General features: G+C 42.8%; 1 protein-coding gene across 2 annotated transcripts; it reads right to left on the bottom strand.

The window, feature by feature from the left end:
* Positions 1–979: 979 nt before the first annotated feature.
* On the bottom strand, positions 980–25057 carry LOC143281311 (UDP-glucuronosyltransferase 2B9-like). 2 transcript variants are annotated; one of them, XM_076586499.1, is made up of 2 exons: positions 24990–25057; positions 980–11210 (listed from the first exon to the last, which is right to left on the bottom strand). In XM_076586499.1, exon 2 carries the CDS (start codon positions 11193–11195, stop codon positions 9675–9677), a length of 1521 nt encoding a protein of 506 aa, XP_076442614.1. In that variant the 5' UTR covers positions 11196–11210; positions 24990–25057; the 3' UTR covers positions 980–9674. The 2 variants fall into 2 exon arrangements, with proteins under 2 accessions (XP_076442614.1, XP_076442622.1); XM_076586507.1 differs by lacking the exon at positions 24990–25057 and adding an exon at positions 24251–24400.
* Between the last annotated feature and the right edge of the window lie 1330 nt (positions 25058–26387).

Raw genomic sequence — 26387 nt, 5'->3', positions numbered from 1 at the left:
AAACACTGTCCATCAAAAAATTATCAGTCAGACATGTCAATCCTGCTACTGCCAATTTTCATTGCAGCGCCTCAGTTCCATCTGGAAATATCTGTCGCAACATCTAGACTTGTCGTTTCTCTCATTCTCTCTCGCCTTGACTACTGTAACTCTCTATTGCCAGATTTGCCTGCTTCATCCATTCAGTCCTTTCAGTGCATACAAAACTCGTCCTCAGAAAGAAAATATTTTAACACATCACTCCTCTTTTGCAACATCTCCATTGGGTCCCTGTCTCACAGAGAATAAAGTATAAGATCAACACTCTGTGTTATAAATATAATTCACAAATCTGCCCCTTCCTATCTCTGTGTCTGCCTTCACCTCTACACTTCATCTCACTTTCTACGATCGGCTTCGGATCCACTCTGTTTACGCATACCCAGATGTTTGAACTCGACTGTTGGCCGCCATTCTTTCTCTGTCTTTGGACCTTGCATTTGGAATGAACTTCCTCTTTCGCTTCGTTACGTCTCCGCACTCAGCTTTTTCAAGTCTGGCCTTAAAACCCACCTCTTCCCAAGATAGCCTCCCTCCCCTATCTCTTCATTGTCTTCAGTTTCTCCAGTTTTAGACTTATGCATGTGTGTGAACGACTGTTGTGAAAGTGTTTTGATTTGTCTCTGCACAAGACTCATCGCTATTATCATTGTTATTATTAAGGAGAGAGAGAGAGAGAAAGACAAATAGAATCAGAGACATATACACTGAGATAAATAGGAGAGACAGCAAGAGAAAAATCAGATCCAGAATAACATTTCCGTTTATTCATTTTGTAGCCGTGTGCCTGAGTGGTATATAAGGGGATGGTACAAAAGAACTAACTAATGATAATAGAAAGAAAGGATAGACAAGAATCCCTGCGCACAAGCCAGGAACATATAGAGGCCAGTCACAAAAGGGTTTTTCTATTGTTTTATTTACAATATTTATAAGGAGATAAAGAGAAGAAGAAATAAAACAAGGATAAGGAGAAGAGGAAAACAGGGATGAGGAGAAGAAAAGCTATACTGATTTAGTGAAAGTACTCTGACAGAATAGATTTAAGTGAAGCTTATACTGTGTCAAAGTGACTCAAATGAATCAGTTTATCATGTAGCACTATACTGGAGTAAGCCATATAGGAGAGGGCATGATCGCTAAATTACAATTAATTGACTGTGATACTTTTTGTGATGGATCTTTATCCTGTCCTTTTTTAGCCGTGTTACCGGAGTGGTATATTTATAAATAAAGGGTATGGTACAAAAGAACTAACAGAATGATTGAAAGGATAAAAAAGAATTCCCACGCACAGGACAGGAACATACAGAGGCAGTCACAAAAGGGCTCTTCTATTGTTTTATTTACAATAGTTATTATAAAGAGAAGAAGAAGAGATTGGGAGAAGAGGTTAAACAGCGCATGGAATGACACAAACAAATGTCATTAGCACAATATGTCAGCACAAGTGAATAGTAAAGCGCATGCATACATATTACATGGAAAGACTATCACTTGGTTTGGGATACGCAACAACATAAGATGAGATAATGCATATGTGTGAAGACCAAACTCTGACATCAAATGACATTTCTAATACATTTAAGTAGTGCAGTTAAAGTAATTGAAGCTATGCTAATTTAATGAAAGTACACTGACAGTATAGATTAGGTAAAGCTTATACTGTGTCAAAGTGACTCAAATGAATCAGTTTATCATGTTGCGCTATACTGGAGTAAGCTGTATAGGAAAGGGCATGATAGCTAAATTACAATTTACAAACTGTGATACATATCAGATAGTTTTAACCAATAGCTGATGTCACTACAACACTATCTTGTAATCACCACAGAATACTACACACATCTTTGAGTAATTAGAACCAGTGAAACACTGTGGCAGCATAACTGATATCAGCATGTAAAATAATACATGAATAATAAGCAAGTTAAAATCAGTGGCTTTGATATAATACTGACAACCTGAGAGGATAAGTAGTCAGTGCTTAACACAGAGATTGGAAGAACTGTCATGGCTTCACCATTAAGTGGTGAATAACCTACACAAGTTGTCCATTTCATCAAAGCTGAATATCAACATAGCTAAGGTTGTGCTCAACATTTAAATCTCTGCTGAAGCCAGATAAGGAACCAAACCTTCATCGGTGACAGCGAATTAGAAAGAACACGTCATATGCACTCACTAGAACATTCTCAAACTATCAGTGTCCAGAGATGTCACTGACTGTCATATTAAGAAGAATCAAATGGAACACTGCTCCAAGCATATGACGACATGGCGATTTTCAAGATCAATCATAGCCGAGCTGTGACTGCATGTCAAAGCAATAACTGAACAAAGCAATATCAACATACTCATATGAACACAAGTACTATGTCAAAGATTACAATTTACAAATCATTAGCATAGCAGATTCTAAATGGGGTACTTACAGTGATACGTAGCGAGATGTCAGCCTCTGGTACAACGCACACACACACACACACACACACACTGCTTGAGAAACAGCAAGAGAGAAAGAGAGCAGGCTCTGGTCAGACCAGGTAGAAAGTGACCAGATGATCACCCACTCCACCAATTTATGCAAATTAAGCGAACTGCACTGATGCTAGCAGGGTCACTGAAGCAAATCGGCTCAAATGCTCCTAAATTTGCTCAGTTTTGCGTTTGTGACAAGGTGTTCAGGGATAGATTTCTAAATGATTCCTGAACCGATTTACGTCGGATAGGTCGAAAAAGAAAAGAGCTCAACACCTACTTTCTAATGAGGATAAAATGAGGTGCTTATTATTTATAATGAATTTATAATCTTAATTTAAGTCACCTGAAAAGGGTCAGTTTTTGTGAGCTCATTGCGGAAAATTACAAACTGCGTTAAATCAGTGTAATGTAGGCAAACATAAATGGAATAGATTTAAAGATGGAATTGCGTCGATTCTGCCAGTATATAATGCTTCCAGTTTACTGATCCAACAGAAGAGATATTAATTAAATATGCTGTGTCAGAAACACAGATAACAGCTCACCCAATCATGACACTGGTTATGGAGTCATGTGACGAGAAGGACAAAATGACGTAAGCTTAGCGTCAGTTGAAATCTTTAGACTGACGAATGATTAAACTGAAACCAAGTATGCTTCTAACTGATTTAAGTGTGTGTGTATGCACAACAAGTATAATATTACAGTAAACGATACAGAGACTTGATTTAATAGATATTTAGAGAATAGGTCTAGAATGGGCTTTACATTCAAACTGGGAAAGGCGTCACACATTATGAGTGAGTCATTGAAATGCAGGAGGTATGCTGTGACAAAAATGGCAGCTGCTATAGCTGGTGCGGTAAACAGTCAGTGAAGCCAGCCTAGCGCTTGGCTACAATTTTATCAGCAAAACAATTCCATACAACAGATGTTAAGTGATGAATAAAATCATACAAAAAAAAAGTTGGAGTACAGAAATGCACGTGTGATAGTTTGCAAGTAGTATCACCAACTCCATCCCTCTGCCTGGGTCTGTTAGACAAGCCAAGATTGGTCGCTTTTGTTCTACCAATTGGGGAGAGTTGTTGTTTACAACTAGTATACACATTATATTGGGGGGAAAGGATAAAATAAAAAGTAGTATGCAGTGCTAGTTTTTAGCTGCTATCTGAAAGAAATTGGACCTGGCACAGGCTGACTACTTAAAAGGTGCAAGGAAATCCTGTGCTGCTTAGTAGGTGCTGCTTTATGAAGGGTGTGCTAGGCAGGACATGTGTGCTGCTTTATGTAGGGTGTGCTAGGCAGGAAATGTGTGCTGCTGTATGTAGGGTGTGCTAGGCAGGACATGTGTGCTGCTTTATGTAGGGTGTGCTAGGCAGGACATGTGTGCTGTTTCATGTATGTAGGGTGTACTAGGCAGGACATGTGTGCTGTTTCATGTAGGGTGTGCTAGGCAGGACATGTGTGCTGCTTTATGTAGGGTGTGCTAGGCAGGAAATGTGTGCTGCTGTATGTAGGGTGTGCTAGGCAGGACATGTGTGCTGCTGTATGTAGGGTGTGCTAGGCAGGACATGTGTGCTGTTTCATGTATGTAGGGTGTGCTAGGCAGGACATGTGTGCTGTTTCATGTAGGGTGTGCTAGGCAGGACATGTGTGCTGTTTCATGTAGGGTGTGCTAGGCAGGACATGTGTGCTGCTTTATGTAAGGTGCACTAGGCAGGACATAGGCAGGACATGCGTGCTGTTTTATGTAGGGTGTGCTAGGCAGGACGTGTGCTGTTTCATGTAGGGTGCACTAGGCAGGACTTGTGTGCTGTTTCATGTAGGATGTGCTAGGCAGGACATGTGTGCCGTTTCATGTAGGGTGCGCTAGGCAGGAAATGTGTGCTGCTTTATGTAGGGTGTGCTAGGTAGGACATGTGTGCTGCTTTATGTAAGGTGTGCTAGGCAGGACTTGTGTGCTGCTTTATGTAGGGTGTGCTAGGCAGGACATGTGTGCTGCTTTATGTAGGGTGCACTAGGCAGGACATGTGTGCTGCTGTATGTAGGATGCACTAGGTAGGAAATGTGTGCTGCTGTATGTAGGGTGCACTAGGCAGGAAATGTGTGCTGTTTCATGTAGGGTGCGCTAGGCAGGAAATGTGTGCTGCTTAGTAGGAACTGGTTAGATGGCTGAGTGCTGCATAGTACTAAGGGTTTAGAAGGAACCGCTTAGCGCTTAGCAGGACATTTCTGTTGCTTAGATCTGTCTGAGTTTGTGCTGCTATGTGCTGTTTAGATATAGTTAATACACTCTATAAAAAAACACACCCCATGTGGCCCTGCTAATGGTATGAGGAGAGAGTGAATGAGTGTGTGCATCAGCATCTCCCTCTGTGTTCCTCTTTCCTGCGAACCTCCCTCCTGTTTCTCTACCCTCTTCTTTATCCCTCTTTCTTCCTCCTTTTTACACATACGCTTTTAGTTTAAAATTTTTTCCACATACAGTACACCACATCTGCTTAAAAGTGTATTAAAATAAAGCAAAACAAAACAAAAAAACAAAAACAAAAAACCCAAAAAAACAAGAAAAAAAACAACAGGAATGTCTTTTGTCTTTTGTAGCTAACACCCGAAGAGAAAACACCTGGGAAGACACGATATTGTTGACACTGCTTTTATTGACCAGGTGACTGCATAGGGCCATAGCAGGATTGCCCAACAAAATGCAATTTTAACCAAAAACTTTATAAAAAGAATCTATGTAAAAAAATCTATTGATATATATTTTTTAAATCCCTGGAAAACAACACAGTTCATGACATATTATCATAATCATTAAGCCTTTTAAGGTAAAATATTAAAATTAGGCTATGCAAATGAAAACAGAGTTCATCACTGACATATTTATGAGAGACAGTGTCTAATTAATTTATGATATGATTAATTATCTAAATCGGGAAAGATTACCTGGTCTACTTCTGTGCCTTGATTTTGAAAAGGCTTTTGACTCTCTTGACTGGAGTTTCATGTTCAAAGTCGTTCATGCTTTTGGTTTCAGTGAAGACTTCCATAGATGGATTTCAGTATTTTATAATAATATTTTAAGTCATCTGTATCTGTTAATGGTCATATGTCACAGTGGTTTCATATTCCCAGAGGCTGTAGACAGGGTGATCCGATATCCCCTTATTCAATTATTCTATGTGTTGAAAACCTTGCTGTTATGATAAGGGAAAATGATGAATTGGTTATTATGAATATAAGATATTGCTATATGCTGACGACACTGAACTCTTATTGCATGATAGTGAAAATGCTTTCATGGAAGCAATGAATACTGTTAACACATTTGGGGAAAAAACTGGTCTCTTTCTGAATGCTACTAAAACAAATGATATATGGCTGGGAAAAACTATGGAACTCATCAAAACGCAATCTGCCCTATTTAAAAATTAAATGGAACCCCCTCAGTTCAAAATACTTGGCATTTTGTTCACAAACGACTTAGAAAATAGGAACAGTTGCAGTGCTTAAATCTTTGATTTTGTCCAAAATCGTCCACTTGTGGATATTGCCAAATCCTCCTGAGACCATGATAAACACGATTCAGAAAACAGTGTTTCAGTTTGTATGGAATCAGAAACAAGATAGAATCAGTAGAAAAAAACTGTCGTTAAAGGAATTGTTCATGGAGGGTTTGGTGTGCCAGACATGAAAAACTATATTTATGCACTAAAATTGATTAAAGACTAAAGACAAGCAACCATAAATGGAGAAAAACTTATTCTTACAATAAATCCTAGCTTGACTCTGCTTGAAAAACATGGCTCAAGCCTTCCTGCTGATAAACACACCTATCCAAATACATTCTGGAATGACGTCTTGCAAGCATATATGGAATTTGGAAAGAAAACTCACCTTGAAAAATATGAAGAAATGAATGCAGAACATCTATTCTGTAATGATAATATAAAAATTGGGAAGAAAACTGTTGTGTAAAAAAAAGAATAAAAAAAAAAGAAAACAAACAAGCAAAAAAACCCGGAATGATCAAGGAGTGTGTATTATTTCTGACTTGCTTAATGATGATGGTATGTTTTTGTTATTTGAAGAATTTAAACATGAATACCAGTTACAGACACTATGTTACATACACTGGATACATACAAACAATGAAGTGCTACATGAGGAAATGTAGAATTATTGCTCAAACTAATCAAGCTTTAAACAGCCATAAAACTCTTGCAACAATATTTTCAGTTTCTAAGGGTGCCCGGGTATACTATGATATTTCAACGCATGATAGTATTAACCCAAATTATTGCAGTAAATGGAAAAATAATCTTAACACACAAATCAAATGGGATATTACATTAAAAAAAAAAAGACACGTCAAATCAGTGAAATCAAACTTTGGTGGTTTCAAATCAGAATTATACACAGAATATTAGCAACTAATACTGTGTTGAAACATATGGGCATAGTTAGTGAAGATGGTTGTAATTTTGTTGAAAAGATCGCGAAAATATTTACCATATATTCTGGGAATGCGAATTTACACGTGTTCTGGAATACGCTTGAAAGACATACTGATGTTCATGCAAATTCTAAAAATTCAATGAAAGGATTTTTATATTTGGATATGATAGCAGATTCATGTCTGAAAGAACTCTTGACATGATTATAGTCCATGCCAAATTTTTCATCCACAAATACAAAGTCAATAACAATTCTACTTGTAAATCATTTCAGAAAATATCTCAAACGTGTATATGAAACGGAAAAACATATCTCGCTTGTGAATATGTCTTTTAATACATATATGATAAACTGGTTTCCATACAAGCAATTGATTAACATTGAAAGATAATGTTAAAATCAATGCAATTTCTTCTTATCTTCTTCTTTCTTTCCTTCTTTTTTTTCCAGTGAATATTGGCAATATTGACTGGGACAAGTGAAAACTAAGGAAAATATCTGATTAAACACACCTGTCACACATTTAATACATGCGTATTGCTGCATAGAATTCCCTGGGGCATGAGTGAAATACAGAAGAATAAGTAAAACAAAATAAAATGACAAAATTATTGATTTAAACATGCAGTAAGGTATGAATGCTTTATTCTATGACGTTTATTGTATACATTACATGCAAACATCAGTGGAGAAAAATACGTGTATACAGGTGCCGATATGTTTGTGTGCCTGTATCTAAGAGGGGAGAAGGTGGGATCATATGCCCGATGAATGCAATGCTCTGATCAATCCTGGAAAGTAATACATACAACTTGAAACAATCTGACACATATCCCGATTAATACTAATAACATGTTTATTCACATATCGTCTGGTTAAATGGTTTTGCTCTGAGCACTTTACATCATAACAATCAATCGAGATACATATATATAGCTGTGGTCCCGAGTTGTTTATTAGTATGAAAGGGGACGGTACAAAAGAATTACTCTTAATTAAAGGATAGAAAAGAATCCACACACAGGCCAGGGGTTTTTTCTATCGTTTTATTTACAATAGTTATAAGAAGACAAAGAAAAGAAGATGAGAAGACAGAGAAAACAGTGCAAACGATATGGCGATGACACTGGCCGTTGCGGCAATGCACACAACACACTCTGTGTGCAACACATCAAGTGAAAGAGAGATAACAGGCTCTAGCCAGTGACTGGCCAGGTGGAAAAGTGACCAGTGATCACCCACTCCGTCTATTTATGCAAGTTAAGCGCACTGCAACATCGCTCACGTGGCCCGTGAAACAAAAGGTCCCCAATCAGGCTATATCTGATTAGAACTGTGTTTGTTACAAGGTGTTCAGTGATAGATTTATAAATGATTCCTGAATTGATTTACGTCAGATAGGTCGCAAAAGAAAGAGCTCAATACCAACGTTATAATGAGTACATAATAATATGTTTTGATTATTCAAAATGAATTTATAAACTTAATTTAAGTCACCTGAAATGGGTCCGTTTTAGCGAACTTGTTGCTGAAAATTACAAACTGTATTAAATCAGTTCAACGTAGGCAAACGTAGATGGAATAGATTTACAGATGGAATTGCGATGATTCTGCCAGTATATAATACTTGTAGTTTACTGATCCAACAAAAGAGATATTTAATTAAATACCGAATAGCAGAAACACAAGTTTCAGCTCATCCAATGGCGTACAGCCACACTAGTTGTGGAGTGGTTGTGTGACGAGGACAAAATGATGTAAGCTTAACGTCAGCTGAAATCTATAGACTGACGAACGATTAAACTGAAATCAAGCATGCTTCTAACTGATTAAAGTGTGTGTGGAAGCACAACAAATATAATATTGCAGCAGACAATACAGAGACTTGATTTAATAGATGTTTAGAGAATGGGTTTGCATTCAAACGGGGAATGGCGTCACACATTCTGCTTGTCAGCGAAACAGTTTCTGAAGCCAGCTGAGCACTTGGCTACACACACACACACACACACATACATATATGTATGTGTGTATACACACACACACACATATATATATACATCTCTGTATATATATATATATATATATACATATACATATTATCATAATCATTGCGTAGCAGGAGCATGTCAGGCTCTCACCTGCTACTTTTACATAATCCAGCATGCGGCACATGCTCAGTCTATTGTGCGTTTATATAGAACTTGCCTCAAAATGCATCTACCAACGCATGTGACATGAATAAAGTACAGGGCAGGGAAACCATCTAAGATACACACTCCCTGGAAATCATATTTTGGAACGGTTTAACAATATCTCTTAAACGTCCCAATGCATAACGCACACTTCATGACAGAACATTTGAATACATCAGCCACCTGTGCTCGGATAAGAATTTTGCCAGACAAAGAGATGTAGACAGACATGTGGAGAGGTGGAAAAGGGGGAGCTGGAGCCAGAGAGAAAAGAACCCTGAAAAGGACATGGTCCTCCAGACTGTACACCCTGATGTTGACTTCACAAACCTTGTCCCAAGTATTGAATCACTTCTAATACTCATTCTTACTTTATTGTCTGATGAAAAGGTCACAGACATTTTTATTTGAAGAAGTGGAGAAAAAATGGAATAAAAAAGAACCACATTAAGGCTCAGTACGGAATACGTTTTGTACCAGGCAAGAAAACAGTCATTCTGTTTTCATCTTCTTTTTTCGAAGATACATACAGATGATTTTGCAGAAAACACAAACGAAACCAACAACCAGTGCCAGTACAGCAAGGATGAAGAAGAAGACATCCAGCAGCACATACTGATAGAGCGGCATTTGTTGGCCGGCAGAACGCATGTAGTCACCACCATATTCCATCACGTGATCCAACCAGTACGCTGCCGTCTCCATGGGAAGTCCGTACAACTCTCTGAACAGACGGGAACGTTTAACAACAGCCTGTTTGTACCTTGGTTCGTTGGCAACTGTCAGAATGCTGGACCCCATCTGCTCAGCTGTGCATGTGTTAAGGTCCAGTACCTCAGCAAAACCTTTCACTCGAGCACGTTCTGCATTGTAAGACTGGTCAACGAAGAGAGGTGTGGCCACGATAGGAACAGCGTGGTATAGGGCCTCGTACTGACCGTTCTTCCCACAGTGACTGACAAACACTTTGGTGTGTGGATGACCCAGCAGGTCATTCTGAGGTATCCACGGTGCTGTTAGGATCTTCTTGGGATCGGGAGATGTCAGGTTAGACCTGAAGACTGACTTCATGGGCAGCTGCAGCAGAACCTGCAGGATCTTGTCACTGATGTGCTTTGGAAGGCCGAGCACGTAGCTGCCAAAGGATACAATCACTACACCCTCCTTGGCACTGTCCATGAAGGATTGGAACTCAGGTGACAGGGCTTTGGCTGGTCCTGTTGCTGTGCCACCAATCAGTTTGACATTGGGCAGTGTCGGTCTGGGGTAATCCAGTACGTGGTCTAGTTCCACTAGAAATACCTCAGCTTCATTTGCTAATATGTTCAAAGGTAAATACACCATTTCTGGTGCATACTTTGCCACAGCATCGACAGGAAAAGAAGGATTGTACACAGCAAAAAGCATATAATACAGAGTGTTGTGAAGCCTTTGGAAGAAGGTCATATTGTTGTTGTATGGGAAGAGGCTGATAGGGACATCAGCTGGTGAGAAAGGCACTCTCAGCATTGGTGCATAATAGACGGAGCCTAGAAAAGCAAACGGAACCCCCAGTCGATATGGAATGATACTCATGGCATAGAACATGGGAATGTTGTCAATCACTATCAAGTCTGGATATTTCTGCTCGATAGTTGCTATGAATGATTCGTTTTTCAACAAGACGTCAAATATAGTTCCACAGATTTTTAAAAATTCGAAGAAGTGTATTTGGTTCTGTTCAAAATAGCTTCGACTCAACACGTTCTGTGTATCTCTCTCCAGATAAGGTGCGGTGTCATATGGAATGATGTTGAAACCAGACGTGTCCAGGTAGCGTTTTTCCAGAATGTAGGTGGGCACGGCGACCCACACAACATGTCCTTTCTTGGCCAGAAGCCGTGCAACGTTGGTGTGGTATTTGGTGTGGCTGGTGTAGGGGAAGGGAATGGTCACCACCACTCGGCATTCCAACACGTGCAATGCGCAGGCCAGTGTCAACACGCTGACCACAGTCACTGCTGTCATGGACATTGCTCACGGTGTAACCTGGAGAATGGAAAGAACACATTACAAATACACATGGTAGAGATATATCACATTTCCAGTACAGGCCTGTCATAGGCCTATCGAGAAAACACTCTTTGCCCTGCGTTTTGGTCTTTGATCACACAGACACAGACACAGACAGACAGACAGACACACACACACATATATATATATATACATATACATATATGAATATATATATATATATATATATATATATATATATATATACACACATATATATAAACAGAGAGGGAAAGAGAGAGAAAGAAACAAAGTAAACGGATGTTCCAAGGTTGTTAAACTGAAGAGTGGTAGTGATGTCAAGCTTCACTACTTCCAAAGTGCCCCTCAAGGCAAGTCTCAAACAGCCTCTGACAACCAGATCCTCCTCCAGACCTTCTGGTGTGGCCTGGCCTCTCACCCCTCACAGCTGTTCTTGCTGACAGAAAGGACAAGGTAGACAACTGGTGCCTCAAAAACCAGTGCTTCTGACAGATGGAGCCCGTCAGCCTTGGTGGGCAGTCAATCCAATCAGCGCCGTGGAGAGATTTATTCGAAAGTAAGGCGTCTGCTCCTTTTTATTTTCAGCAACAGCTGTGGTCTAGAATATATGGATCATTCTGCACTCTTTGGCACCTCCTTGAAACTAAAGCTGTGGAGAGGAGACGCGCTGCATGGACAACAGTTTGTCCCCCATACTTCATCGGCTGGGCTTGCATCCCACCCGGCTGTGATGCACTGCCCATAGTCAACATTGACCAAAGGATGACTCACGTGTGTACATCCCAAGAATGAAATGGGCGCCACTACACAGTTCAGAAGGGTTCACTGGATTATGAAGGAAATACAATGATTAAACTGATAATAACTGAGGAGAAACACAAACTCTCATCTGGTTTTTAAATTAACTTTTATTATCTTCGAAGAAATGGATGCACTCATTTAGAAACCAATCCGACGTCATCTCGAGGAACCATTCTCCCAGACAAATATACGTGTCCCACGACTGAGTCCTCTGGGACCAGTGTAGGCTCAGTGCTCTCTGAAGATGGCGCTTGAGAACCTACCCCAGAGGGATGAAGCGTGCCAGTAATTCTGTCACACCCAAGAGGGAAGACAGAGTCCACACTGTTACCCGGGAGGAACGGTTGAAGCGCAGAAGAAGATCGACCAACCGATAGAAGCGAACTTGTGTCGGCGAGACTGTCATGGACCACAAGTTCGAATCTCGTCCCTAAGAAGTCAAAGGACTGACTCGGGGAGAGACAATATTTCTCCAAACCTCAGCTGGGCGCACAGATCCAGAATTCTGAACGTGTGGTTCTTCTTCCTCCTCTTCTCGTTCGTCAGATGGACGAACGTGTGATTCCAACACGGGGCTTGCAACTGGGCCAAGTCATGCGGTACACACAGAGCAGGATGGACTTCGATCTGACCAGAGATTCCAATCATCCCCTCTCCTTGGAGAAGAGGAAGGGGGCAAGGCGAAAGCCAAAGGGGAAGGTAGAGAACTTGAACACCCTGCGCCCCCTACACCCGCACACGCACCCCTCATACCCACCATCCCTCCGATACTCAGGAACGGGTGCTAACTGTGCTGTTGTCAGATTAACCAGTTATGTGTGCTGTTGTCACGTTAACCAGCTCTAGAAATACACATCTGTCAGGTCGACAGTGGTAGCCCAATGACCCTGTTAAATGGTCTCTTGAATGTGTGAATTTGTGTCCATTCTAAGTTTGGCCCTGGGGTGAATTTGTTAAGGGGTACCAGTCAAGGATCAATCACCACCCTCAAGAGACCTGTGGAATCACAAAGAGGCGGCCATGAAACCCGACCAGGGTTCGAGAATTTCGATATCGCACCTTTGAGGAGCAGTTGTGAAATCTCCATCTCTAAGAAGCTCTCCTGCTCCTCTCAGCTCGGCACACGAGGGGGAGGAGAGGGCCTTAGAGGAGGGTGGTCCTCTGCCCAAGGCAACATGTGCCCCGATTCTAGCGCCAACATCGATCGTTGAGTCGCAGGTCACGCCACTTGTGTGTGCCGGAAGAGAATCTACACTTGCAGAGGCTGAGTAACTGGGTGTGATGAATTAGGGCCGAGTGTTTGAGGGTGTTATTTAATGTCTGACGTGGTTACCCTGTCTGACGTGGGTCAGAGAGGGAGTGCTGGTGGCCGGGCATTAACTGCAATGCAGCCCTTTCCTCCACCGGGATGTTCGAAAGGGTATCCCTTCTATTCTGGTCAATAACAAGATCAGTTAACCAGAAAGCTGTTATGTACAGTGACATTACCTCCGATCAGTGGTTTAACCATCTCCAAATGTTTTTAATGCAGCTGATAATGGTTCTGATAGCAAAGAAGTAATGACGTGTGAAGAAGTAGATATCGGGGAATGACATCTGTTCAGTGACCTGATATCTGAACAGAAAGTCACAACAAGTTTCAAAATCCAGAAGGCTGGTAAAAGTGCCAGTCCCGGTAATATCGTCAGTGCAATGTTTAAAAAAATTGCAAACGGTTCTGTTCTGAAATTCCTAGTTACCCTGTTTAACAAAATATTTGAAAGTGGAACCTTCCCTTCCATTATTTTGCCTATCATAAAAAGGGAGACAAAAACGATCTGGACAATTACAGAGGAGTGGCTCTGATAAGTACAGGTAGAAAAGTGCCTATGCATATCTTGAATGGAAGATTAAAAACTTCGACAGAAATAGAATAAAAAGCATTAAGGAACATGTGGGCTTCAGAGCAGAATATAGTACTGTTAACCATATAACATAATTTGCATTTGTATTTGTATTTCTTTTTATCACAACAAATTTCTCTGTGTGAAATTCGGGCTGCTCTCCCCAGGGAGAGCGCGTCGCTACACTACAGAGCCACCCATTTTTTTGTATTTTTTCCTGCGTGCAGTTTTATTTGTTTTTCCTATCGAAGTGGATTTTTCTACGAATTTTGACAGGAACAACCCTTTTGTTGCCGTGGGTTCTTTTACGTGCGCTATCTATATGATCCAGTCCAAAATCATCCCGTACGTAAGACTAAGCTGTATACAGCATTCGTAGACTTCCGAAAAGCGTACGATTCTGTGAAGAGAAACATTCTGTGGAGTACTATCAGTAAAAAAAATGGGGTACTTGGGAAGTTATACATGGCCTATAGAAACATCTATGATTCTGTGCTTGCACATGACAAATACATTTATTCTGATTATTTTCAATGCCCAAGAGGGGTAAAATAAGGTTGCCTGCTAAGTCCTCATGGTCTCTCTCTCTCTTTTTGATGAAGTGGCCGTGGATTTGTCAAAGAAGGTCTGACGCAGAATCCAGATGATACATGGAGCAACAGATCTGTGTTTAATCTGTTTGCTGCCGATGTTGTTCATAGGGTTACAAAATCAATCAAATGTTCTTAAGCAAGAAACAGACAGACTACAGTCATCAGTAAATCGTAATAAGATCAATGTTTCCGCAATGAAGGTCATCTTTCAGCCCATGAAAAATTGTTCTTAGGAGGTGCGAATTGGGAAATAAAAGTAACAGATTCATATACAGATATATAAATGTTATATACAACAAAATTGATTTTGAAGTCTACTTGTGATGAAAAGATCAGGAAAGAAGGTGTGATGGAAATTATGAAATATCTCAGAATACCACGTTTAGCTGATGAGCATCTTTTTTTGGAAACGTTTTAGTGCACAAATTGAACCAGTCATGATCTATGAAGCTGAAATAAAGGGATTCACAATAAACAAGCAAGTGGAAAAGGTATATACATTTGCTATGATGTGCTTTCTTGGTGTCCAATTACATTCATCAAACACGATAATATATGGCGAGAGTATCGAACACGATAATATATGACAAAAGTGACAGGTATCCATTATAATCATATCAAATCATTTTAAATATAGCATAAGATATTGAATGAAACTGACAAGGCTGTCAATATCAATATTATGCAAGCAAGCATACGAGACGTTGCTGCTGCAAGAGGTTAAGGGCAAACACAAGTGGGTAATCCTTTTTCTAGAAACCTTTCAGAGCATGGATTTGGACTTGTTTGGATGTGTTAAGGAGTAAGGCACAAGACAGGGTATAAAAAGGGTTTGACTACCTGGGTTCTTTCAAAACAAGATACAAAAACCAAGAGGAAAAATTATGAACCCTCTTGGGAGAGGAGAAGTTGAGTACTTTGACTCGCAGAATCTTCGAAGGAACTGAAGATAGCAGCAGTCACAAGTGCAGTTTTCTGGCTGTTGAATAAAATTCACTTGTCTTGAGAACAGTTCACTGCTGGTTGGAAAAGGTGGATGGGTGAAGGAAGTGAAAGAGAATCTAGACAGTGAGAGGAAAGGGGGGGCACAAGGGGAGGCACAAGATTTTCTTCTTCTTTTTATTTTTTATTTTTTAAATCAGAAGTCAAATATAGACTTGTAGCATGTTACAAACAAAATTCACACGCAGAAATAGAAAGCAATGATAGATATAATTGCTTTCACGTGCACTCATGCATCTTGTTTCTGTGTTCGTGTCATGCCTAGCAGAGATTGAAGTCCCTCTGTCCTGTCAGAGACAATCAATTTTCGTGGCTTTGCGGCCCGCGGTCATCTTGGAGGAAGGTCGTGCCCGTTTAGGGTTTGGGGCTTTTTGATAAGACAGTTCTTCCTATACTTACATATGGTTGCGAAATTTAGGTTTTTGATATTTCTGAAATAGTGGAAAAATTGCAATTAAAACTCTATAAACAAGTTCTAAAACTAAGACAATTCATCTCATCATTTATAGTTTTTGGTGAAACTGGTCAATTTCCCGTGTCTGTCTCCGTTAGATCCAGAATGCTAGTGTTTTGGTTTAGGCTTGTTACAAACCAAAGAACGTCTAAACTGTCTTCGGTTATTTATCAGTGTCTCTTGAATCTATACAGTGATAATGTACATCAGAACCCATACTTGAAAAGTATTCATACTGTCTTGAATGAAATTGGATTAAGTTGTTTCTGGCTGAACCAACACAGTTTTGATGTACATCCCACATGGTTCAAAGAGAAGGTTAAACTTTGTTTATAAGACAAGTTTTTGCAAGATTAGTATAGACATGCGGTAACGATACTATATATATTAATTACAGGATATTTAAACTCAACTTTGGCCAAGATGCTTATTTTATTTTATGTCTGATTTTTTGTTTGTTTGTATTATGAGTGAAATAATACTTGTCAATGTGTATATTAGGTGACTGAACGAATGAGCCTACTTCTTGTTTTTGACATCACTCTTTTTGTATTTGTTGGATATGTGTACAGATGAACGCATGTAATGTTTCAATGCCCCCAGTGGGCACACGAAATAAACTCCTTGCTTTGCCTTGTCTTGCCCTACCTTGCCCAGTTGCCTTGCACCTTCATGTGGTGATGTTTTATGCTCCGGGTGGCCATTGATTCTGTGTTTCTAGGATCTGTGTGCTCCAGCTAAAAGGTTTAGGAGTACCCTGGTGGACCTGTGTCGTCTTGTTATCACTTCCAGTTAAAGGGTAGTGGAACCCAGTTGGCAGGTGAGCTTCACTTGAAATAGTTGAACTTCTCTGTTGTAGTTTGTCCTTGTAAGTTGGCTGTTAGAAGTATCGTTTCTTTGTGCGTTTGTCCTGTTCTATTAATAGCATACAGAGATGGTGACAGTTGATTTTGTTCATTGGAAGATGGGAGCTAATGCTGGAAAAGTCAGGCTTGCTTTGTTTCCTATTTATTCATAGAAATATTTCAAACATAACTTTCTTTTTTTCTAAAATCATGGTGACAATGTGATTCATTAGGCGTATTTATAGAATTTCAGCAACAAAGAAATGTGTTAACGTTTTCCTTGTCAAACCTTTTACTATTATTGTAAGAATGTTTGTATTCTCGTTATCTTCATAAGGTCAAATTATCAGAAAGTACCGGGTTTTGTTCCACTTCTTTCTTCACACGTCTTATGTATATTGTCTTCCTTCGGTAAAAGTGTTCACTGGTGACGGTGAGGAGGGGCGAGGGATGTAACAGATTTTTTTTTTTTTTTTAGAGAGATTTAAAAAAAAATCGTATTCTGTTTAAGTTTGGTTTCTTTTATCACTTGTCATGTATGTTCATTGAGAGGGGTTTGGGAGGGGGGAGGGGTTAATCCTACCAGATGGGTAATAGAATTCGTGCAGTTTGCAGCATCCCACTTCCTTTGCTGTGTCTTCACGTTCTGTGTTTTTGTGTGTGTTTATTTAGCCATTCGGTGGGGACCAATAGAGGACGAACCACTCCCGGAAGAGCGTGACAAGCGCCCCCCCCCCCCCCCCCCCCCCCCCCGAGGTACTACCCCTCCCGTGAACCCCCTAACCCCCCACCGGCACCCAGCTCTCACCTATGGGTCCTAGAAGCTGCTAGCATGTGGCAGCGCCCAACCCCCGGGCAACGGCTTTGACAGACTGGCTAAACTAGGTGAGGGTAGCCGACGGGTCTCAAACCCTCTGTGAGTTACGGCCTGTCTACCCAAGCATGTGAAGACTCGATCCAGCGGACTCTGCGGAAGAAACCTTCATGGTTCAACGGAGAGGAAGGCGGTTGCAGCAGAGCACTGTGGAGTGCTGAGGGCAGGATGAGGCACATTGGACATCCCGGTCATCCACTGCATCCGTTTCCATCTCCAGTCGTCTTGACCTCGTCTTGCCACTGGATACAGACGGTCTCGGACAAGAGAGTGAGGTCGACGGTGCTCAACTCCTCCTCACTATAAACAAAGGCATCGCGCAAGTCATCAGTCATCCTTCATCCCATACCATCATTTTCCCCAAGCCCTATGGCGACAGGCGAGCGACGAAGCGACAGGTGTGGGTACACTGGCAGTCGTAGCCGCGGACCTGCACACAGGCGGCTCAGGCCATAGGGTCGTTTTTCACCGACTGGAGCAGTGGTGGAGATCGGCAGCCCCCTGAGCGACTGCGCAGCCCTCTTCAGGACAGCACTGCTCACCTCAATGGCATGAGGAAGGGGCTAGAAAAGGTGCCCTAAACATTGCCTGCTCCACACCACCCTAGTCAGCATACCGCGGCTGACAGGGACCCTACTCAAGCGGTCGACACACAAAGGAAAGAAAGAAGAAAACAAGGAGCACCCCACTGACCATTGCCACATAGAGGCGACTCAGACAGACCACAGAGACGCACAGCACTCATTGCGAGTGAACTAGCCAGATACAACATCAACATCGCTGCCTTAAGTGAGACCAGACTGGCAGAAGAAGGCGAACTCTGTAAGCGAGGCGCAGGCTACACCTTCAGTGGGAGGTAGACTAAAAAATTCTTTGGTAAAAGTCGACTTACTTGGGATTAAGAGGCGACGTATCGAGCCACAAGCTCTTCTTCAGGCAAATGAAATGAGTGAGTGACAGACAGAAAGGTACAGACAGAGAGGGAGAGAGAGTAAAGTTCAGGAAAGGAAAGTGATGAGAAGTCACAGGAAAGGACACAAAGCAGGGTGAGTAGAACTGTCAGTGTGAATGTATGAGGGAAAGAAAGGGTTCTGAAAGGGAAGGGTGAGGGAAGATGGGCAGGGGGTGAGAGGGCAGGAGTGGGGGAAGGGGGTGGAAGAGAGTGAAAAAAAAAATGAAAAAAAGAATTTTTTTTTAAATATATAAAATAAATAATAATAATAATAATAATAATAATAAATAAATAGATAAAAGAATAAATAATAAATAATTATTAAAAAAAAAATATATATATATGCACACATATGCATACATACATGGACATATACACACACATATATATAATTGAAGAAATAAAAATAGAAATAACTAAATAAAAAATGATAAACAGATAAATAAATAAATAAAAACAAAAGTAAATAAATAAATTAAAACAACAGCAAAACAACAACAACCACACACACACACACACACACACACACACAGAGGAATATATAAATAGATAAATACAATAAAATAAAATAATAAAGTATATATACAAAAAACGGGATGAGTGGTGGTGGATAAATAGAGGAAAAGAGAAAGACGGCAAGGATCAGAAAGGGGTTAGAGAATGCCTGGAAGACCGCTGCCATCACTCTTTGGCGTTGAGTCCAGCTGGGGCGAGGGTACCAAGGCGGGCAATCACGGTGGACTCCATGAAGCGCTGGTACAGGCCAGTCGACTGGTTCTGCCAGACAGCAGCGATCCTCGCAAGGGCAAAACTGTGAAGGGGGCTGTTGAAATGGGTGCCCACTGGGTCACTATAGCCAAGGCGCATGGAGCGCAGGTGTTCAGTGAAGCGCTCGTTCAGGCTGCGGTAGGTTTCACCAGTGTACTTTTTGGCACAAAGGGTGCAAGTGAGGATATACACTAGGTTCTTGGACTGGCAGTCGAAGTGCGCCCTGACTGTGAATTTCCCAGTGGGACCTGTGAGGGTGGTGGAAGTATCCACGAAGGGGCAGGTTTTGCACCCCTTCCGGCCACAGGGACTGGTACCAGGAGGGACAGGGGGCCCAGATCTACAAACAGCAGCTCGCACCAAGTGGTCCCTTAGGTTGGTATCTCTCTTGAAGGCAATGAGGGGTGGGCGGGGAAATATCTCACTCAAGCGGGTGTCAGACTTAAGAAGGTGGAAATTGTTGAGAAGGATGCTGCGTACAGGGAGGTTGTGGGGGTGAAAGGTCAGGACAGCTGCAATACGCTCATCCTTTTGTGTGTGTTCTCGGGGCATCAGTGCCTGGGAGCGGGGGATGGCACGGGCCTTATCAAGGCCTCTCTGGATCAAGGCCTCAGGGTACTGTCTGGCTAGAAAAAAGCCAACCATCCTCTCAGCCTGATGTTCAAAATCCAGCTCATCACTACAGATGCGTCTGAGCCGAAGGAACTGGGAGAAGGGAATGCTGTTTTTTCAGGCCTGGGGGTGACTGGAGGAGTACAAGAGGTACGAATGTGAGTCAGTCTCCTTATAGAAGACACTTGTGGTCAGAAAATTGCAGGTGGGTTGGATGGTGACAAGGATGTCCAGGAACGGGACGGAGGAGTTGGATATGGTGTGGGTACACCTTCTTTTGGAGTGGTCGCGGACCTGAAGAGAGACGTGAGGCAGGAGTTGGCTTTGCAGTGAAGACGACCCTCGTTGGCAAGCTGGCTGGCCCCCTGAAAGGAGTGAACGATCGCCTGATGATGATGAAACTCCCTTTCTACAACGGGAACAAGTTTAGCACCATTGTCAGCATCTACGCGCCCACCATGACCAACCCGGATGAGATCAAGGACAAGTTCTATGAGGACCTGAACGCTGTCATCACCACTGTTCCCAATTCAGACTAGCTCATCATTCTTGGTGATTTTTAACGCGAGAGTTGGCTGTGACAGCACCTCCTGGGAAGGCGTGATTGGGAAGCATGGGGTTGGTAACTGTAACAGCAATGGTCAACTACTTCTCCAGACATGTGCCGAGCACGACCTTCTTATCACAAACACCGTCTTCTGCCTCCCTACCCGTAACAGGACGTCATGGATGCATCCTCGCTCTGGGCACTGGCATATCATCGACTTTGTCATCGTCAGGAAGAGGGACAGGCAGGACGTACGAGTCACGAGGGCCATGTGCGGCGCCGAGTGCTGGACAGACCACCGCCTTATCGTCTCCAAACTCAACCTCGGCATCCTGCCCAAGAGACGGACTCAGGGCATGAAAGCACCCAAACGCCTGAATGTCAACAAGCTGGAGCTAGGCAACACCAAGCAGAGCTTTGCTGACACCCTGGAGGAACGCCTTGAGTCCACCATGCTGGACAACCAGAATGTGGAGGCAGCATGGGGCGCACTGCATGAGACAGTGTACAACACTGCCATGGAGTGCCTGGGGCCTTCTGCCAGGAATCACAAAGAATGGTTTGATGAGAACTGCACTGAGATCAAGCAGCTGCTGGAAGACAAACGCCAAGCCTACAGAGCCCACATTGAGGATCCCAAGTCACAGTCAAAGAAAGACATACTGAAGAGTGCATGCAGCACCATCCAGCTGAAGCTGCGGCAGATGCAGGATTCCTGGTTGAGCAACAAAGCTGATGAGATCCAGGGCTTTGCAGACAGGAACAACATGAAAGAAGTCTACAGTCCCACCACCTCCGGATCTGCTCCACTCCTCAGTGCTGATGGTTCTACCTTAATCACTGACAAGGACGGGATCCTTGAGAGATGGGCCAAACACTTTGACAGCGTACTGAACCGCCCTTCCACCATCAATGATGAAGCCATTGACCGACTCCCCCAGGTGCCAGTCAGTGAGTCGTTGGATGCCATTCCAACTTTGGAGGAGACCCACAAAAGCTATCCATCTGCTATCCAATGGCAAAGCCCCTGGCTCAGACTCCATTCCAGCTGAAGTCTACAAAGAAAGTGGTATGGCGTTGACTGAGAAGCTTCATCAGCTGTTCCAGCTCATCTGGCAGCATGAGGCAGTTCCACAGGACTTCAAAGACGCTTTCATCATACACCTGTACAAGCGCAAAGGAAATCGTCAGGCCTGTGACAACCATCGTGGAATATCCCTGCTGTCCGTCGCAAGCAAGACTCTGGCCAGAGTGCTACTCAACCGTCTCATAGTGCACCTTGAGCAAGGTCTCCTACCAGAGAGCCAGTGTGGCTTCCGGAAAGAACGCGGGACTATCAACATGGTGTTTGCTGCCAGGCAGCTCCAGGAGAAGTGTCAGGAACAGAACGCCGACCTTTACTCCACCTATGTCGATCTGACCAAGGCCTTCGATACTGTTAGCAGAGATGGCCTTTGGAGAATCATGGCGAAGTACGGATGTCCCAGAAAGTTCATCACCATCATACGGCAACTACACGATGGGATGCTGGCCCGAGTCCAAGACAACAGAGAGACTTCAGAACCATTCCCTGTCTCCAACGGAGTCAAGCAAGGGTGTTATCTTGCCCCCACCCTGTTCAGTCTCATGTTTTCAGCCATGCTGACAGATGCCTTCAGAGACACTGACGTGGGCATTGGCATCAGGTACCGCACAGATGACTCACTCTTCAACCTCAGGAGGCTTCAAGCAAAAACCAAGGTGAGGACAGACACCGTCAACGACTTCCTGTTTGCTGATGACTCTCAATGCTGCCTCCGAAGCTGACATGCAACACAGCGTCGACAAGTTCTCTGTTGCCTGTGACAACTTTGGCCTTACAATCAGCACAAAGAAGACTGAGGTGATGCACCAGCCAGCTCCAGGAAAGCCTTACGTTGAACCAAACATCTTCATCAACAGGCAACGACTGAACGCGGTGGACAAGTTCACATACCTGGGCAGTACACTCTCTCGAACAGTTGTCATCGACGACGAGGTGAATGCCAGACTCGCCAAAGCCGGTGCTGCCTTCGGCAGACTCCATAAGAACGTTTGGAACAGGAGAGGCATCACCCTGGAGACAAAGCTCAAAGTATACAAGGCCATAGTTCTCACCACACTGCTCTATGGATGTGAATCATGGACGGTCTACAAACGCCACGCCAAAAAGCTGAACCACTTCCACACCACCAGCCTCAGAAAACTTCTCGGCATAAAGTGGCAAGAGAAGATCCCTGACACAGAGGTGCTCACTCGTGCAAACTTGCCCAGCATCTACACCATCTTGATGCAAGCCCAGCTGCGCTGGGCAGGCCATGTAGTTCGCATGCCAGACCACCGGCTCCCCAAGAAACTGCTGTACGGCGAACTCCAACATGGCAAGCGCTCCCATGGAGGCCAAAAGAAGCGCTTCAAAGACATTCTGAAAGCTTCTCTGAAGGCCTTCAACATCAGCCACGACACATGGGAGCTGAATGCAATGGACAGACCAAAGTAGCGTTCAGCCGTCCACAAAGGCGCCAAATCCTGTGAGGCCAACAGAATCGCTGCAGCAGAGCAACGCAGACAGGCCAGGAAAAGCAGTGCCAGCAAGTCCCTGACAGCCGCCATCATCCCCTGTCCACACTGCGTCAGAACCTTCCGGGCGCGGATTGGCCTGACCAGTCATCTGCGCACCCACAGAGCCCAACCCCCCCCGCCCCCCAGGATGACTAGATGGTCCTCATCGATCCCGACGGACGAACCACACATTTAGCCATTCACTCATTGTTGTAGTGTATCAATTATTGCGACTGTGATTGTGGTTATTGTTGCGTTAGTCAAATTCTCTGTGTAGTTGAATTAATATTTATTAACTATTTTTTGTTTCAGTCTGTATTTGTGTTGTCCGGGTGTAAAAACTGCATTGGGTGGGGATCTCTTTTCCGTTCTCCAATAGAACGTGACTGCCTCTGTCTGTCTGTCTCTGTCAGTCTGTGTCTGTCTGTCTGTCTCTCTCTCTCTCCTCGCACCATATAATTTAGTACATGTACATGATCAACAAAAGCGCCATGAAAGCACTGCAAAATGCACAGGAAAAGACAAAAGAATAACAAACATAGAAGACACAAAGCTTTTACGCATAATATGTAAATACCTGTGTGTGTGTGTCTGTCTGTCTGTTTGTGCGTCAGTGACACAAATTTCCAACAGCAACGAGAATATATGTCAGCTTTTATTGACGACTGCCAGGAGTGATCATTGATCCTGATGCTGGCGAAAAAGATTCCCCCACTCCACCCCATCTGTGGAAACGGCAAATATTGACTGGGGCGCATGGTGCTGGCAGCTCAGGTCTGCACCGACTGTCACACATTGCTGTTGATGACTAAACATCAACATCCAACACACACACACACTCACACACACATCGACAGCAATGACTGAAACGGCCAAATTTCGCATTTTTCTGAACAAACTCCATATGGAAAACAAATCCAGGACATGAATGTATCCAACAAAGCTCAGTGGTTGTTCCTCTCTTTTGAACTCAGCGCGTCACATTTCAATTCAAAACTAACATTTACAGTACACCGACAATGGATTAAATTAATAAAGGGATTCTTCTCTTGTATCTCTTCTAAAGAGTGCTGTAAGACCTGACAATTAAGTATTAAAAAATCGCCAGTAAAGAATCACTGACCTGATGTCGTGGAATAGTGACCGGACCATTAGCATAAAGAAGTCCTCTACTGGGACAACGTAAGGCAATATCCACATTTCCCCTGTGTTCTTTCCATTCAGTTTCGCTCCGAAGACAGAGCGAAAATTGTTGTAAATTGGTTGATACCATTGTAACATAGACTCCACATTTCTTCCCCTCTCGAATGACGTAAAGAAGGCCAGTCAAAGAGTGGAGGGGAAGAAATGTAGAAGAGGGGTTTAAAAAAAAAAAAAAAATATATATTACATCATTTTCTAATCTAAAACTTTTTACGTCATTTAAACGGAAACGTTCAGGGGAAGAAATATGGATATTGCCCAGCGTGGTTCACAGTGATTTCACAACCCCGCCTGGTGTCATCAATCAGTCCCAACTTCACGCTATTGTAAACCCACTCCCCCCACCCCACCACTACGACCATCTCACTGACCGACCACTCCCCCACTTGAAGAGAAAGGCAGTCACGTTCAGCCTGCCTGCAGGGGAGGAGGCGACGTTCTCAAGAGAATCGACCGCGCTTCTTCATCGTTCGTGGGTTGCAACTCCCATGTTCACTCGTATGTACACGAGTGGGCTATTAAATGTATTGCCGTTTTTTACCGGTACCCCGCCATGTAAGCAGCCATACTCCGTTTTCGGGGGTGAATGGACCACACAAATCAACCTCAAACCTGCAAAGAAACAAGCAAACACACAAAGATCGAAAAGTTCAACTGACCTTAAAACATTGGAAGGAAACACGCAGAAAGCAGCTATCGTGAGACCGTCCCACAGAAGTGCACCCAGGTGATCAGGCAAGAACACTTCTTGTTCTCTGGCTGGCTTTGTTCAAGTTGGTCAAGCCATACCTATTTGCTTTTATTTACATATGCAAAGGTGGGTGTTTTTAATGTGCGCGCATTTATGTGCTGTATGAATAAAGATATATATATATATATATATATATGTGTGTGTGTGTGTGTGTGTGTGTGTGCGTGTGTGTGTGTGTGTGTGTTTGGAGTACATGGATCGAGTATGTGAGAAGGCGTGTATGGATGTGTTTGTTGTTCATACATATAACTGTGTCTGGCAAGAACTGCCAGGGAACATTACCAATCATTATCATTGTGGACAACCATGCACAAATATGCAGTGTCTATATTCCTGCCTGTGATGTTTCAGCCTCAAATGAACACACATAGATCACAGTACGTTGTTATCATTTATTCCCGCCAAGCAACTCTCGTAACCTCTTGGAAGTCATCAAGGGAAATAATCCAACACCCTCCCTTTTAAGTTGTTATTTAACATAAAAGAAAATGAAAGTGCCATTGAGCAGAAGAAAAAATGTCCGTTTAAATAAACGATAAATGTCACTTCAATTTGTTCAATGGAATAAATTGTTGCAATTATATAAATCAAACAAAAGAGAAAAAAAAATCATTATCATATGTTTGTTTTGTTGTTTTTGTTTTGTTTTGTTTTTTTGTCCTTGAATTTGAAAGGGTCTTGATACATGATGACTGAAATGAATCGAGATCACAGATCCAGTTGATCTGGAGTTTTGCGGAATCTTCTGAGACGTTCAGCCAAGGCAGGAGTGGGTCTCTGAAAAACAGCAGCACTCTTGGAAGATGTGTCTAGGTCTGGAGCTTCTGGAGATGCTGCAACACAGGCTGGGGATTTATTGTCAACCTGTGTGAGTTTGGAGCTGAGAGGAGTGGCTGAATATGGACCAGGAGTGGCTGCAGGAGGGACTGGTTCTAGGGGAGAGGAACCAGAAAGTGGGTCCACAGGGCTGGGAGCATTGATCACTGTTGGTTCATCACTGGGGACAGTAGGGTCAGCCACCACGGGGAAAGGGAGGTTCTCTAATCCTTTATTCTCAGTCCAACGTTTGGGAACGATCTATGTGGCGTTTTATCATACGTCCATCTCCTGACTGCACCTTGAAAGAGAGAGGGCCAGTGACTTCAACAACAGTTCCATGCAGCCAGGACTTGTGAGACACAAAGTTACGAGCATATACTTTATCACCAACTGTGAAGTCGCTGTCTTCAGCACTTCGATCATGATACATCTTCTGCTTTGACTGGATTTCTTCCATTTAGCGAGACAGCGTTGGCTGTGTTAAATC

Source organism: Babylonia areolata, chromosome 1 (genome assembly GCF_041734735.1).
Source record: "Babylonia areolata isolate BAREFJ2019XMU chromosome 1, ASM4173473v1, whole genome shotgun sequence".
NCBI lineage: Eukaryota > Metazoa > Mollusca > Gastropoda > Neogastropoda > Buccinidae > Babylonia > Babylonia areolata.
This window is presented reverse-complemented; position numbering and strand designations above follow the sequence as displayed.

Bases quoted from the DNA above. Each gene is read 5' to 3' on its own strand.
- LOC143281311 (XM_076586499.1), bottom strand. From the start codon at position 11,195: ATGTCCATGACAGCAGTGACTGTGGTCAGCGTGTTGACACTGGCCTGC.